At 45.2% G+C, this 17,720-nt stretch overlaps 1 protein-coding gene across 1 annotated transcript in view; it reads right to left on the bottom strand.

Moving 5' to 3' along the window:
* LOC129694122 (paladin-like) overlaps positions 1-17,174 on the bottom strand; it is a 137,764-nt gene extending 120,590 nt beyond the window's left edge. Inside the window, exons 1-4 of the mRNA XM_055630848.1 lie at positions 16,924-17,174; positions 8,858-9,037; positions 6,381-6,483; positions 4,148-4,327 (exon numbers count right to left, since the gene is read on the bottom strand). Of these exons, the coding sequence (XP_055486823.1) occupies positions 4,148-4,327; positions 6,381-6,483; positions 8,858-9,024 (450 nt within the window). The 5' untranslated portion in view covers positions 9,025-9,037; positions 16,924-17,174. The remainder of the gene's footprint in view (positions 1-4,147; positions 4,328-6,380; positions 6,484-8,857; positions 9,038-16,923) is intronic.
* Between the last annotated feature and the right edge of the window lie 546 nt (positions 17,175-17,720).

Here is a 17,720-nt window from a genome sequence, read left to right as displayed (position 1 = left end):
GGGTCACATCTCTCAGTCTGAACTGTGAATAACACTGAACACATTTCTACTAAACTGTGAGTGTGGGTTTAGTGACCCTTAATGTGGTTTGAAAATGAAAATGTGGTTGGTTTGAAATAAAGCACAGTAAATGGTTGTTGGTGGTGGTTGGTTTGAAATAAAGCACAGCAAATGGTTGTTGGTGGTGGTTGGTTTGAAATAAAGCACGGCAAATGGTTGTTGGTGGTGGTTGGTTTGAAATAAAGCACAGGATTAAAAGTCTAAACTAGACAACTTCCTGTTTGCACTGTATATTGATTTTAGATAAAACGCTACCACTTACGGCTGTGATTTTTGGCCATCTTACTCAGTCCACCTGCACTCATCGGGTACAGAGGATTCTTCCCATCAATGAAAATTAAAAGTGTATTAGTGTTTAAAAAATGTTGAGAATTTCTCTCATGTCAATCAAGCCACGAAGGCCACACCCCTTCCGGTGGGATTATAAAACTCGTAAGCGTGGGTGTGGCTCAGTCTCTGCAAGATGGAGGGGGAGGGAGAGGTCTGAGCTGTGATTCAACTAAACACACTGAATGTCTACTGAACTGTGAGTGTGGTGTTTTGTGGTGTTTTGTGTGGTTTTATATGGTTTTATGGTCGTTTCACCCTGCTTGAAATGGTATGAAACTGCATTTGAATTTGGTTGTCTTGCACCCTGCTTGAAATGGTATGAAACTGCACTTGAATTTGGTTGTCTTGCACCCTGTTTGAAATGGTATGAAACTGCACTTGAATTTGGTGGCCTTGCATCCTGCTTGAAGTGGTCGGAAACTGCACTTGAATTTGGTGGCCTTGCACTCTGCTTGAAATGGTATGAAACTGCACTTGAATTTGGTGGCCTTGCATCCTGCTTGGTGGCATAAAACTGCACTTGAGTTTGGTGGCCTTGCACCCTGCTTGAAGTGGCAGGAAACTGCACTTGAATTTGGTGGCCTTGCTCTCTGCTTGTAGTGGTATGAAACTGCACTTGAATTTGGTGGTACACAAAAAAGCAGGAGAAACTCAGCGGGTGCAGCAGCATCTATGGAGCAAAGGAAATAGGCAACGTTTCAGACCGAAACCCTTTGGTGCCCTTGTACCCTGTTTGAAATGGCATGAAACTGCACTTGCATTTGGTGGCCTTGCACCCTGCTTGAAGTGGCATGAAACTGCACTTGCATTTGTTGGCCTGGCATCCTGCTTGAAGTGCCATGATACTGCACTTGAATTTGGTGGCCTTGCACCGGCTTGAAATGGGAGGAAACTGCATTTGAATTTGGTGGCCTTGGGAGCTCGTGGGTCCCTGGTGGGAGACTGCTTTGCGGGGCACCGGCAACGGCGACTTCTCCCGCTTAAATTGCGGGGTTGAAAGTGACCTGGAGCGGGGCCTTACATCGCCCGGCGCGGCTTTAAATGGCCGCGGACTTGCTAGTGCCCGCCGGGGCCTCCAACATCAAGACCCGGAGCAGGGCCTTAAATCGCCCGCCGCGGCTTTAAATGGCCGCGGACTTGCTAGCGCCCGCTGGAGGCTTTGACTTTGACTTCGGGAGAGGAATGGAAAGCAGGGGAGAGAGAAGACTTTGCCTTCCATCACAGTGAGGAGGAGATTCACTGTGATGGATGTTTGTGTAAATTGTGTTGGTGTGTGTCTTGGTTCTTTTCTTATATGGCTGCAGAAACCAAATTTCATTTGAACTTCATGTGAGGTTCAAATGACAAATAAACGGTATTGTATTGTATTGAACCCTGCTTGAAATGGAATTTCAAGGAATAGCCGTGAGTCAACTGTCAGCCCACTAGCCGTGAGTGAGCTGCCAGCACATCAGGCTTGATTGACTGAGCTGCCACCCCAAGAATTGTCGGCACACAATGTCCATACTAGCCCTCTGGAAACCAGTCCCTTCAGCCCACAACACCCATACTAGCACTCCAGAAAGCCACCCCCCCCCTCCCCCTCCACTGGCCACCAATATTGGAATTGGTGGAGAGGTGGAATATTGCGTTGGGGGACCAGCCCTCCTGTGTGAACATGGGACCCAACGGGTCCCACTTAGTCTAGTACTGTATATAAATGACTTGGCCATAAATGCAGATGGGTTGGTTAGTAAGTTTGCAGATGACAACAAGATTACTGGGGGTTGCAGACTAAACATAGAAAAATAGGTGCAGCAGTAGGCCAGTCGGCCCTTCAAGCTAGCACCGCCATTTAATATGATCATGGCTGATCATCTAAAATCAGTACCCCATTCCTGCTTTTTCTGTGTTAAATCTGTGAGGAATGTGTGAGGAAAGCTGTCAAAGTACACAGCGGGATATAGATCAGCAGCAGAAATTTTGCAGAGAAACATCAAATGGAGTTTAATCCGAGCAAGTGTGAAGTGTTCCACTTGGGGAGCTCAAATTTAAGGGGAAAATAGACTTTATGCATGACCCTCAATGACATTGATATACAGAGGGATATTGGGGTCCATATCCATAACACTCTGAAATTGGCAACACAAATGGATAGCGTGGTGAAGAAGGCATGTGGTATGCTTGCCTTCATTGGTCAGGGCATTCTTCTTCTTGCGAATGAAACATAAACCAAAGGAATAGTTAGATCTCAAGCCGGGTGTTGAGCAGCCAGGTTGTTGTCTCTGCGTCAATGTCTGCCAGGCCCTGAGCCCCTTTTGGTGGGTGGTAGATCGGGCACCCAGAGGTGACATGGTTGGCTGTCTGTTGTTCTGCTCCGCATTCACAGGCTGGGCTTTTGGCATTGGGTATAAGACTCAGGATATCATGATGCAGCTTTATAGGACATTGGTTAGGTCATATTTAAAATATTACATGCAGATTTGGTTTCCCCATAATAGGAAAAATGTGGACACGTTGGAAAAGGTGCAGAGGAGGTTTACCAGAATGTGGCTTTGATTTGGGGGTATTAGCTACAGGGTAGACAGTCAGAAGATTGTTCCCGATGTTGGGGAAGTCCAGGACAAGGGGTCACAGCTTAAGGATAAGGGGGAAATCCTTTAAAACCGAGATGAGGAGAACTTTTTTCACACAGAGAGTGGTGAATCTCTGGAACTCTCTGCCACAGAGGGTAGTTGAGGCCAGTTCATTGGCTATATTTAAGAGGGAGTTAGATGTGGCCCTTGTGGCTAAGGGGATCAGAGGGTATGGAGAGAAGGCAGGTACGGGATACTGAGTTGGATGATCAGCCATGATCATATTGAATGGCGGTGCAGGCTCGAAGGGCCGAATGGCCTACTCCTGCACCTAATTTCTATGTTTCTATGTTTCTAACCTTTTTCCAAGGATGGAAAAATCAAATACTAGAGGGAATAGCTTTAAGGTGAGAGCTTAATGGAGATGTGTGGGGCAACTGTGTTATACAGAGGGTGGTGAATGCATGGAACGTGTTGTCGGAGTTGGTGGATGAAGCAGACATGAACTTTTGGTTAGGTATATGGATACGCATGGTAGGGAGGAATATGGATTAGGTAGAATAAGAAATGGTCTTGACATCATGTTTGGCACCAACTGTATGAACTGAAGAGCCCGTTCTTGTGCTGTACTCTTATGTGTTCTATGTAAAGGTTCTCGTGAACATCTTCAGCTTTTACCAGCACCTGATGAAATGGAGAGATGTAGCAGATAAAAATCAATTAAGGCACATGTTGAGGCAAGTGATGGAATCTCTGGGCAAGAAAGAGATACTGTAGCACTCAGACTTCAGTTTGGTAGCTGGACTCGCTGCTACACGAGGCAGACATGAGAAGGTTGTCAGCACTGCTAACTACCTGCTAGAAATTCCACCACAGCCAACCTGTTGCAGCCATGCACTTCCAAAGGCTGGCAACATACCAAACTCCTCAACATGCAGCATAGTGGAGTAGCTGGTAGAGCTGCTGCCTTACATCACCAGAGACCCAGTTACCCTAATGTGCAGGGAGTGGAAGTGAAAGTGGGATAACATAGATCTAATGTGAATGGGTTAGATTCACATCTCGATGGTCGGCGTGGACTCGGTGGACGGAAGGTCATGTTTTGATGTTGTATCTCTAAATTAAACTAAGCATATGATATTGTTTCCTTTTATCTACTGCAAGAGTGTGAATCATTAATCAGCACCAAACACATTTCTCACCTGATTTCCTTCCTCCTTTAGTTTTTGTAATACCATGTGAAAGCCATTCATTGTTGCTTGCCCCATGCCATATACTGGGTAGCCAAGTTGAATCTGTCGAAAATTTGGTGCTCCATAATTATTTACGGTGAGAAGGTTGTCCACTTTGTCACTGAGATCATTAATCATAAAGTATTTCCCCTGAAGGAATGTAGAATGAAATATTGTAACAGTAGATATCACTCACGAAATTGTTCACAGTCAAATTAATGTCTACAACATGAAAGGATTGTTTGATAAATTAATTAAAGGAACAAAAGGAATTGGTTGAGCTTATGAATTTCCAATTGTGCATTCAATTAGCTCAATGGGAAATAAACCATATTATTTATTTGTGGACATTTGGTATTCTCCACAAATTCGCCGACAATGCCATCATTGTGAGCCGGATATCAAATAATGATGAGACGGGGTAGAGGAAGGAGATTGAGAACATCGTAACCTGGTGTCGAGGCAACAACCTTTCTCTCAATGTCAGCAAGCCCAAGGAGATAGTGATCCACTTCAGGAAGTGAAGCGGTACACACAACCCAGTTTGTATTGACTGTGCCGAAATAGAAGTGGTTGAAAGCTTCTCATTTCTAGGAGTAAATATCACCTGTAACTTGTCCTGGTCCACCCCTTATTGAAGCAATGGCCAAGAAAGCACACCGATGCCTCTACTTCCTTCAAAGGTTTAGGAAGTTCGACATGTCCCCAACAACTCTCACAAACTTCTACAAATGTGCTGTGGAAAGCATTTTATCAGGATGTATTGCAGCATGGTTTGGAATTATTGCCATCCAAGACCGTAAGAAATTGCAGAGAATTGTGGAATTGTCAAGGACGAGTCTCACCCCGGCCACACCTTAGAAGCATGGAAATGGGCTAGTTTCTTCCCACTGTTATTGGGCAACTGAATCACCCTGAGCAGTCCTGAGCTACTTTCTACCTCATTGGAGACCCATGGACTATCTTTAATCGGACTTGACTGGACTTTATCTTGCACTAACGCCATTCCCTTAGTATGCAGATATGTATACTATGGATGGCTTGATTGTAATCATGTATTGTCTTTCCGCTGACTGATTATCACGCAATGAAAGCTTTTAACCTCAGTACCTCAGTACAGGTGACAATAAACTAGACTTAGCTAAAAGTTGCATTTCCATTGATGTCACTGAGTCAAAGATACAGCTTAATAATAGGTCTTAATAACACTGGGACTGTGCTGACCATCATCCATCCATTTAAACCAATCCTATATTCATCCCATTTTTCTCCCTATATTCTCATCAACAACCAGAGTCTAACATAAACCTAAACAGGAGAGATAATTTACAGCAGCCAATTAACTTACAAACCCACATGCTTGGGATGTGGGAGGAAGCCCATGCAGTCACAGGGGGAACATGCAACCTCCACGTACCCAATGTCTGGATTGAACCCAGGAGTCTATTGCATGGAGGCAGTGGCTCTACGAGCTCTGCCACATGTTAACACATTGTGCCTCCTATTCACAATGGCAAAATGGAAAGAACAAAATTCCTGGGCAAATGAAAAGATTAGGATTCAAATTTCCTGATGGGCATTAGCCCGATTGCAAAGAAGATGATTTTCACGATGTTTTTACAATATGATGATACAATACGACACAATAGAACTTCATTTATCCCAGGAGGGAAATTAGTCTGCCAACAGTCATAAAACACATGGAACCTGAAATTAAAGTGACGAGTGGGAAGTCCAAGATTGGGGATGTGCAAGATTGGGAAGTCCAAATATTGGGGAGGGGGGGGGGGGGGGGGGGGGGGGGGGGGGGGGGGGGGGGGGGGGGGGGGGGGTGGGGGGGGGGGGGGGGGGGGGGGGGGGGGGGGGGGGGGGGGGGGGGGGGGGGGGGGGAGGGGGAGGAGGGGAGGGAAGAGGAGTTAGTCAGTTTACCCCACAACAGAAGGGGGAGGACCTGTACAGTTTGACAGCTACAGGGGAAAGGTATCTCCTCTGGCATTCTGTGCTGCATCTTGGTGGAACCAGTCTGTTGTTAAGAGTTTTCCGAATAAATGTTTTGGCTTCTGTTTATGGAAATGTTTGCACAATTGTTTTCAGAGATGTTGTATGGAGCTTCAAACACATCATGGTGCTTTTTGGAAATTATGATACATTTTAATAACTAAACCTTATGTGTAAACAAGTTTCAGAAAAGGAAATTACTTACCTGCACAAGGTAATGCTCGGGTAAACTGTCATTCATGCTGCCAATGACGTAGTGGGCCTTAAGAAAGTTATCGTGAACTTGAAATTCTTCCTTCAGATTGTGCCTTAGAATCAAGCAATAAACATGAGAATTCAGCAGCAGGAATTAGGCCCAGCCAGAAGAGTTTGATACCAGGTCAGCGATTGACAAGAAGCAGCCAATGCCCTCAGCTGGTTGTGCAGCTGAAGGCCTCCAGAACTGCACCAATATCTTTACTTTCTCCTGTGTCTTCCAGAGCCACCCTATGCCAGGGGGAGTCCCCAAGACTTTGTGCACAAAAATAATAAGTTGCACCATAACAGAATGGTAACAACCTTATCATTGAATTCATTCATTTGGGTTCAAGTTGCACTTCAATGATTCAATGAATCAATGATACTTTATGGTCACATGTGCCAAGTGAGTGCATTTCTTTTTGCATTCAATCGAGTAAAATCATACAGCAGACTTCACCTAGGCTGTAAACGAAGAGTTGTCATGTTTCTGGTGCCAACAAAGTTTCAGAAGTTTTATCGTCTCGTAGCAGCGAATCAGGTCGGCTGCTGCATGTGGCCGCAGGCGGCCCGCCGGGTGCCTCTTTGGTCTCTGGCGCACCACCCCCCCCCCCCCCCCGCCCACTGAATCCTTCTTTGTTTTCAGCAGCCCTCTACTGAGCCCCTCCTTGTTCTTGGCGGTGCAGCCCACCAGGTCCCTCTTTATTCTCAGAGGCCCCCCACAGGGTCCCTCTTTATTCTGAGTGGCAGGGCCCATTGGCTCCCTCTTAGTTCTCATCAGTACGCCCACTAATTTGCTCTCAGCCCACCTGTCGTTCTGCTCCGTGGCACATCCCGGGAGCCTTACTACAAGATACAAGATACAAGATAAGTTTAATTGTCACGTGTGCCAGATGGCACAGTGAAATGAATTCCCATACAGCCATACAATAAAAATAAACAGGACTCAACACACTATAGAATTTAACACAAAACATCCCCACACAGCAGAACCAAAGTTTCCCACTGTGTGGGAAGGCACCAAAGTCAGTCTCTTTCCTCCACTGTTCCCCGTGGTCAGGGTCTCCCCGTGCCCTCCGCAGTTGCAGCTACGGGCGGCCCGATGTCCAGGACCGCACGCCGGGATGATATCAGTCCGACGTCGGGGCTGCGGGACGTCCTCAGCGGCGTGGACACAGAGTCGGCCCCCTCCTACCGAAGTCGGCGGCTTCCAAGGTCCGTAGGCCGCACCGGGTGGAGACTGCTGCTGGAGACAGTCTACAAGGCGCCCCAGGACTCCTCGGTGTTGTTCAGCGCCGCCCGCGTTGGAAGCTCTCCACACCAGAGCTCCACGATGTTGGAGCAACGGTAGCTTTTACTGTAATCTGTGCACACTGTGGTGGCTAAGTCAATGGATATTTTTAAGGCAGAGATACAGTAGATAGATTCTTGATTAGTACGGGTGTCGAGGGTTATGGGGAGAAAACAGGAGAATGGGGTTAGGAAGAAGAGATAGATCAGCCATGATTGAATGGCGTAGTAGACGATGGGCCGAATGGCCTAATTCTGCTCCAATCACTTTTGACCTTATAACCTTATGATCTTTCTCTGAGATATACAATTATGTTCGCTTATACAGTAGTTCTTTGCAATTATGCAACAATTTCTGATCAGTAGGCAATCTTCATACAACATTTTCCAGACAAAATAAAAGCCTACCTTATGCGAGAATACCTTACATAAATGTGCAAAGCTAATTAAAACAGAACTAGTAACATCAAATTTGTTACTCCCATCCCAGACATTGCCTCCCTTGCTGAATACGTGTTGCTTGCAACATTTCCTGATTAATTCCAAATGTATGTTCCAGGATACATGAGGGTACTTCTTAATGGACGTAATCACAGAATTGTTGCTTTATTAGACCAATGGCTGAGAGTGGAGACAAACAAATGTTCAATAGAGCCTTTCTTCATTTGTTTTCTCCTGTATTATTGGGATCATGAGCAGTGAATGCAATGATATTCCAAGAAACATCTGTGCATTCAGATCCATTAAGGGATATTGCCCTACTCTCAATTCATTCGTCTCTGCTGCATCTGCTCCCAAGATGAGATGTCCAACGCGAGGACATCTAAGATGTCTTCAGGGAACGGGGGTTCCCCCTTCTGTCATAAATGAGGCCTTAGCACGTGTCTCTTCTGTACCCTGTAGTTTTGCTCTCGCTCCCCCTACCCCCAAATGCAAAAAGGACAAAGTACCCCAGGTCCTCACCAGCTTTCGCATCTAACACATTATCCTCTGACATTACCATCACCTCCTAAGGGATCCCACCACTCATCATATCTTCTCATCTCCACCCTTTTCTGCCGTCCGCAGGGACCGCTCCCTCCACATCTCCCTTTTATTTGGGAGGAAACCGAGCACCCAAAGGAAATCCACGCGGTCACTGATGCTTTTACTCACGTTATCACAACACGTGCCACTTTGTTGGTGACAAAGGATTTGGCCAACCCTGCCGGGGTGTTGATAACCTCAGAGTGACTGACTGCAACAGGTTGTTTGACATCCTTCTCAGGTTGTGCTCTGACAGATGACGCAGATTGCTGGTTGGTACTAGCACTGGTACCCATGGTGTCCTCGTACCTGAACAAAGATATGCTTTAAAAAAAATTCTAAACACCAGTACTTTGGGCTAATAAGTAGTAAATTATTACCAATTTCAATCCAAACTGAGTTAAACCTAATGTCAACCATTTGGAAAGAGTCCACAAGCACCAGGACAAAGTTTTGTGTGTTTGTTTAGTTGTAACCAGGGAATCATTTGCAAAGGCTGCCTCTCCTGCACCCACCTTAAGTATTTGTGCCTCGTCTACTTCTTACTTCTCATCTACATTCTGCACAAGAGCACATTATTTGATTTATCGCGAATGTTCTTAGTACCTTTTCATTCCTCTAGTTTTATCTCTCCCCTAACTCTCAGTCTGAAGAATGGTCTCGAACTGAAACGTCACCTATTTCTTTTATGCAGAGATGTTGTCTGACCCGCTGAAATACACCAGCATTTTGAGTCTATCATTTGAAACATTATGCCCCTGTCCCACTTAGGGAACCTGAACGGAAACCTCTGGAGGCCTTGCGCCCCACCCAAGGTTTCCATGAGGTTCCCGGAGGTTTTGGTCACTCTCCCTAATGGTAGAAAATGATCCTGTAGGATCTTTGGTTTTCAGGACCTAGAAGATCCGCCGGAAGGTAAAATGCCCTCTAACTTTATTAAACTTCTTAAAACTGTCTCCACTCCATCTCCCCCCCCTTCTCCCCCCTTCTCTCTCCCCTTCTCTCCCATTCTCTCCCTCCTTCTCTGTCCTTCTCTCCCTTTCTTTCCCCTTCTGTCCCTCCCTCCCGCGCTCTCTAAAGAACTTACCATGCTCTGTGGCAGCCGTTTACCTTCCTCTTCATCGCGCAGACAGCGCTCCTCCGCTGTCCCTGGCCCCCACCTTTGCGATGTGTTTGTGTGTGTGTTTGTGTGTGTGTTGCGCGGTCGGTAGCAGGTAGCAGTGTGCGGTTGGTCAGTAGATGCAGCTCACGGTTCGGTCGAGGCTTTCCAGGCAAGTGACCAAAACCTCTGGCGACTCATGGACACCTTGGGTTGGACACAAGGTCTCCAGACGTTTCCGTTAAGGTTTCCTAAGTGGGACAGGGGCGTAGTTTCTGCAGTGTATGCATCCCAGCTGTACCAGTTCTATCAATTACCAGAGAGTATGTCTGACAGGCAATATTGATTGAGCTGACATTTTCCTATCAGTGTCATAACCTCTGCTCTATTGCCCTCCCGTTCTGCTTGCCATATAAAAGGAAGGATGCAGAGGAGATTCACCAGGACGTCACCTGTGACAAGACATTTCTGTTATAAGGAGAGGCTGGGTTTGTATACCTTGGAGTGGAACTGATTAAGGTATATAAAATCTTGTCAGCCATGGATACAGTGGATAGTGAGAAATGTTCCCTCATATTAAAGATGTCTAAAACAATGAGGTCAATGAAATCTAAGATCACCTCACATCCTCCTGTGATTCAAGGAAAAAGGTCCTAGCCTGTTCAACCTCTGCCTATAGCTCAGGGCCTCATGTCCTCTTAGATTTTCACTGCACTCTTTCTAGTTTAACAATATCCTTCCCATAGCAGGGTGACCAAAACTGAACACAATACTCCACATGAGACCTCACCAGTGTCTTGGACAGCTGTAACATTACATCCCAATTTCAAAACTCAAAACCTTGACTGATGATGGTCGATGTGCTGAAAGGCTTCTTGACCACCCCATGTACTTGTGACGCCACTTTCAAGGGACTATTTACCTGCACTCCTCATTCCCTCTGTTCTGCAACACTCCCTCGAGCCCTGCCAATCTCTGTGAAGACCCTGCCCCAGTTTGACGTCCTAAAATGTAACATCTCACACTCATCTCCATTAAACTGCGTTAACCATTCCTTCACCAACTTGCCCAACTGATCAAGATCCTGCTGTAATCTTTGATAGCCACCTTCACTATCTACAATAGCACCCACCTTAGTGTCAGCTACTAACTTACTCATCCTGCGTTGTACAAAGAACAAAGAACATAGAACAGTACAACACATGATCATAGACACAAAAAGCTGGAGTAACTCAGCGGGACAGGCAGCATCTCTGGAGAGAAGGACACCCATTCCATCTCTCCAGAGATGCTGCCTGTCCTGCTGAGTTACTCCAGCTTTTTGTGTCTATCTTTGGTTTAAACCAGAATCTACAGTTCCTTCTTACACAACTAATGACCAGTTCAGTTTAGTTATTATCACGTGTACCGAGGTACAGTGAAAAGCTTTTTGTTGTGTGCTAACCAGTCAGCAGAAAGGTAATGCATGATTACAATCAATCCATTTCCAGTGTATAGATACATGATAACGGAATAACAATTAGTGCAAGGTAAAGCCAGCAAAGTCCGATCAAGGATTATCTGAATGATATCAAAAAAGATCAGGGCCTTTGGACCACGAAGTTTGTGTTGTTCATAATGCCTTGTTACACTTATCTCATTGGTCTGTACATGATCAACATCCCTTTATCCCTTCACTTCCAAGTACCCAACAAAAAGTCTCGTAAATGTCACTATCATATCTGCCTCCGCCATCATCCCTGGCAATGCGTTCCAGACCCCCACAACTCACCATGCAATGAGTGACAGATATTTCAACCTCAGGAAAAAGGTTCTGACTGTCTACCCTATCTATGCCTCTCATATATTCTATCATCTCCCCTCAACCTCTGATGTTCTAGAGAAAATAACCCAGGTTTACCCAACCTCTCCTTGAAGCTGAAACCTTCCAATCCAGGCAGAAATCTGGTAAACCTCCTCTGCGTTCTATCCAAAGCCTCCACATCTTTCCCATAATGGGGTGACCAGAACTGCATGCATCCTCATCCAAATTATTGATATAAACCACAAATGGCAAAGGGCCCAGCACTGATCCCTGAGACACACCACCAGTCAAAGGCCTCAGGTTCGAAAAATAACCTTCGTTCCTCACCCTCTACTTCCATGAAGCCAATTCTCTATGCAATCGGCTAGCTCTTTGGATCCCATGCAATTGAACCTTTCAGAATAGCTTACCGTGGAACCGTATCAAATGCCATGCTGAAAACTACAGAGACAACGTCTACAGCTCTATCCTCATCAACGTTTTTGGTTACATCATCAAAAAAGTAATTCAGATTCATGAGACACAATCTCCCACATATAATACCATGCTGACTATTGTTAATCAGCTCTTGTCTATCTCAGTGCATATCTAATCCCTCAGAATACTCTCCAATAACTTGCCTAGCAGCACACTGGTCCATAGTTTCCAGGCTTTGCAGCCCATCGTAAATAAAGGCACATTAGCCACCCATCAGTTTTCCGGCACCTCAGTCATTTTTAATGATGATTCCTATATCTCAGCCAGGGCAGGTGCAGTTTTTTCTTTAGCTTCCCACAGTGTCCTCAGATATATCTGAGGTCAGGCCCAGGAGATTTTTCTACCTTCATATGCCGTAGGACGTTCAGCACATCCTCGACCGTAATACCGATTGTTCTTAAGACATTTCCATTGATTGTCCCAAGATCCTCATTCTTCATGTCCTTCTCCACGGTAAAAACAGAGGAGAACTACTTGATTAGGACGTTGCCCATCTCCAGCAGTTCCACACAGAGATAGCCATTTTGGTTTCTGAGTGGCCCCTTTCTCTCTCTGGCTACCCTTTATCCCATATTGTACTTACAAAATCTCTTTGGATTTTTCTTAATATTATCTGCCCCCTTTTTGCCCTCCTGTAGGCAATCTTCATAGAAAAATTTCCAGGCAAAATAAAAACCTACCTTATTCGAGGATACATAACATAAATGTGCAAAGCTAATTAAAACAGAACATCAAATTTGATTCTCCCATCCCAGACATTGCCTCCCTTGCTGAATACGTGTTGCTTGCAACATTTCCTGATTAATTCCAAATATATGTTCCAGGACACATGAGGGTACTTCTGAATGGACGTAATCACAGAATTGTTGCTTTATTAGACCTATGGCTGACTGTGGAGACAAACAAATGGTCAATAGAGCCTTTCTTCATTTGTTTTCTCCTGTATTATTGGGATCATGAGCAGTGAATGCAATGATATTCCAAGAAACATCTGTGCATTCATATCCATTAAGGGATATTGCCCTACTCTCAATTCATTCGTCTCTGCTGCATCTGCTCCCAAGATGAGGTGTCCAACACGAGGAATAAGGAATAGTGGTAGAATTAGGCTATTTGGCCCATCAAGTCTATTCCGCCATTCAATCATGGCTGATCTATCTCTCCTTCCTAAAGGGCCTGTCCCACGAGCATGCGACCTGCATGCGGCAAGCGCGACCAAACCGAAAGCGGGGGCCGCGCGGAGGTCGAGTGATCCCCGTACAGGGCCGGTCCCACCGGCATGCACCCGCATGCGGCGAGCGCAACCAAACCGGAAGCGGGGACCGCGTGGAGGTCGAGTGAGTGACGTGAAGTTCGAGCGAAGTCCGCGGGATGTTCGCACATGACATACTGCGTCAAGATGCTGCATATACGGTGTCGAGATGCTGCGCCCGGCGAGGCGGTACGTACGGCATCAAGGTGGCTGCGGGCCGGCAGGACATTGCCGCGCGGAATTTTTGAACACGGTCAGTTTTTCGGAGCCCCGCGCGATGTCGGGACCAGCTCCGCACAACTCCATACGGCTCCGGCGATCGAAGTGGGACCGGCCCCGTGAGGCCGTATGGCTCAAGCGATCACGTTAGGTCGCGCTTGCCACATGGATTCGCATGCTCGTGGACAGGCCCTTAACCCCATTCTCCTGCCTTCTCCTCATAACCTCTGACACCTGTACCAATCAAGAATCTATCTACCTCTCCCTTAAAAATATCCACTGACTTGGCCTCCTCAGCCTTCTGTGGCAAAGAATTCCACAGATTCACCACCCACTGACTAAATAAATTTCTCCTCATCTCCTTCCTAAAATAACGTCCTTTAATCCTGAGGCTATGACTTCTAGTCCTAGAGACTCTGCCACTAGTGGAAACATCCTCTCCACATCCACATTATCCAACACATCAGTCACTTGTCCTTTCCAATTTCCTAAGAGTAGATCAAGCTTTGCTCTCCCCCTTGTGGGGCCCTCCACATATTTTCTGAGAAACATTCCTGAACACATTTGACAAATTCCACCCTATCTAAACTATTTGCACTATGACAGTCCAGTCTATAAAGGGGAATTTAAAATCCCCAACTATGACAACCCCATTAGTCCTCTAACAATCTCCTGGCATATTTGCTTTTCTATTTCCCATTGTCTATTTGAGGGCCTGTAGTACATTCTTAACAAGGTGACCATCCCCTTTTTATTTCCTGCCTTCTCCTCATAACCTCTGACACCCGTACCAATCAAGAATCTATCTACCTCTCCCTTAAAAATATCCACTGACTGCCACCCCCATATAGCTTTGCTGGCTGAACCATCAGTAATATCATCTCGGATTACTGCTGTGACATTCTCTTGATCATTTAAGCAACACACCCTCCTCTTCTATTCCCATGTCTACCTCTCCTGGTAGCACCTATACCCTGGAACATTAAGCTACCTTTCCTGCTCCTCTCTTAGACAGGTTTCCGTAATGGCTATAATATCTCAGTTGCACCACCTATCCACACCCTGAGATCAACATTCTTGCCCATCAGGTCTTTTGCATTGAAATAGGTGCAACTCCATGCAACAGTCCTTCCTCACTCCCTGAAGTGCTCCTGCCTATCCTGTCCATTGAACATTCTTCATCACCATCTATACCAACTTCTAGCCCCACATCTGTCTCAGTCCAGTTTTGGATCCCAACCTCCCCCCCTCCACCCCCTGCTAATCTAATTTAAACTCACCTCCATAGCACTAGCAAGCCTGCCTGCCAGGATATTGGTTCCCCTCCAGTTCAGGTGCAACCCATCCCTCTTGTACAGGTCCCTCTCCCAATGTTCCAAAAATATGATTTCCTGCCCCAACACTAATTTCTCAGTCACACATTCATCTGTCCCATCTTCCTGTTGGACAGCAAACACTATTATTTGTTGTACAAGATCACACCAACAGCAAAAATATTGCTCCGTGAATCTTTAAAGAAATGAATTGATTTAGCATTTAAAGTAACACATGATTTAAAAGCAAAATCATCAGACAAAAATAACTAAACGCCATTTGGTACCAGCTGGTGATTTCAGGGTGCTGGACATCAAGTATAAATGATAGAGCTGGAGGTACAGGGGACAAAACTGGTGACATAAAGGAGCTGGAAGAATACAAGATGGAGCTGGTGACAAAGATACACAGAACATGTAAAAGTTTTTTTAAGATGCCTTTTCCATACTGGATGTAATTTTTGAACAATATGGGTATATGAGTATAAATCTTCAGTCCAGCTGATTTCTATGAAGAGCATAGTCTTGTGCATGGCCAATTAATTATACTTTTCAGCGGGACGGTGGAGTTATATACATACATATATAATACATGCAATGATTAGGTACATTGAATCCTGGCAATAGCAAAGTTGCAGAAGATTCCTTATCATCATCACACACAGATCTGTAGAAGGTGCTAAGCTATGGTTGGTATTAACTCACAACAGCAAAATCAAGACGTGTTTATGTTGATCTATTTGTACTCTCATAGAAACATAGAAACATATTCTCTCATTCTGTCATGAAGCATAGGGTTAAGATCATTTATTGTTTACCTCTTCTGAATGTGGCAGATTACTAGTTATGGTCTGGTGATTACATTGAAGATTGTTGTTTACTTAATCTTTAGACTTTAGAGATACAGTGCGGAAACAGGCCTTTCGGGCCACCGTGTCCACACCAACTATCGATCACCCCATTCACTAACAATATCCTACACACTAAGGACAATTTACAATTTTACTAAAACCAATGAACCCACAAACCTGCACATCTTTGGAGTGTGGGAGGAAACCGGAGTACCCAGAGAAAACTCACGCAGTCACAGGGAGAACGTACACTGTTATCATTCTATGACTCTAATACACTTGTGCACCAGCATCGCTGATAGAGTGAATGAGGTGAACATACCATTGACATATGTTCTTCATTGGCACACCAAAAAAAAGTCAACAAAGTTGCCCACTCTCTCAACCTGCCTATCAAAATAACTTGCCCTTTCCTAACCCAAACACTGAAACTGCCCCTCTTGGAGGCACTTTGAACCCCAAATAACACATTAGCCCATTGCGACAGAAATGGTAAAAAATAACTCAGCTGGTCTTGAACCTAAAACATTAACTCTGTTTCTCTTTCCATAGCTGCTGCCTGACATGCTGAGTGTTTCCAACATTTTATGTTTTTGCGTCAGATTTCTAGTTTCAGCTTTTTGGGGGGTTTTTTCGCTGACCCCTTGTCCTTACAATTACTGCTAACACATAATTTATCTAAAGCAAAAAAACACTGAGCGCTGAAGGAACTCAGTGGGTCAGGTAGTATCTGGAGAAGGAAATGGACAGACGATGATTTGGGTCACAATCCTTCAGAATCAGTGGACGTGTCTTGCAAGGACACCATCTCTTACTCTGGTTTTGCATTGCTCTCAAGATGAGGCTTTCTGCTCCAGGATATCTGAGATGTTATCTTTCTTCAGTAAACATGAATTTGCTGTTGTGGATGGAGCCCTCACCCATATCATCCTCACAGTCACCTCAGCCCCACAAGACGGATAGAGTTCCCCTGGTCCTCACCATTCATTCCATCAGCCTCCACAACCAACACATCATTCTCTGACATTTCTACCACTGCCTGAAGGAGGATCCCAATCTGAAATATCGTCAGTTCCTTTCCTTTCACAGATACTGCCTGACCTGGTGAGTCCCTCCAGTACTTAGTTTTTTGCTTAAGAACTCAAGCATCTGCAGTCGTTTGTGTCTGCACATAACTTACCTTGTATATTGCAGATAGCTTCACGGTGCCACATGCACAAGGTATGTCAGATGTGAATAGATTCTACTATATTCTTGGCTTTTGCTGCCCTTCTCAATTTATAACATATACCGTCCCAGCAAAGGAAAACAATTGCTTGAAGAGCAAAAAGCAGGCCACTGAATGGGAGAAGCTACAAGAGAATTCAGCCAGCAAAACTGATGAACCTCAGTGGTTTGTTCTGCTTTTAAAAACAAAATCACCATGGTATCCTGATCAGGGAAATAATTTGCAGCAATGCCTCAGAGGCCCATGTCAGCAACTCACTCTTCTGAAAATAAGAAACCAACAAGCCTCTGCTTGCTTCCACAAGTCAGCGTTTCCCCAAAATGCCATTCCCTAGCTCTAGTGAAGTAACAATATCCAGAATGGACGATTACTGCTGCATCTCAAAGTATCTGATGAGAGGTCAAAAGTTGAAGTCTGATCAATCCAAAGAATTGTTCTAAAGGAACTAAAAAGCACAACATTTTTGCTGAGTCCAATTACAGTCACTGAACAGACCTAGAGTCTTACGGTCATGCAGCGCAGAAACACATCTTTCGGCCCAACTCATCCATGTTGACCAAGGCAAGCAAGTGAATCTTATTAGGTGCAGAGTCTCTTGCCCAGAGTGGGAGAATCGAGGACCAGAGGATGTAGGATTAAGGTGGAAACGATTTAATAGGAATCTGAGGGGTAATTTTTTCACACAAAGGGATGGTAGGTGTATGGAACGAGCTGCCAGAGGAGGTAGTTGAGGCAGGTACTATTGCAAC

The sequence above is a fragment of the Leucoraja erinacea genome, chromosome 3 (assembly GCF_028641065.1).
Source record: "Leucoraja erinacea ecotype New England chromosome 3, Leri_hhj_1, whole genome shotgun sequence".
Classification (NCBI taxonomy): domain Eukaryota; kingdom Metazoa; phylum Chordata; class Chondrichthyes; order Rajiformes; family Rajidae; genus Leucoraja; species Leucoraja erinaceus.
The sequence above is the reverse complement of the archived record's forward strand: the minus strand, read 5'-3'. Positions and strand labels throughout refer to the sequence as shown.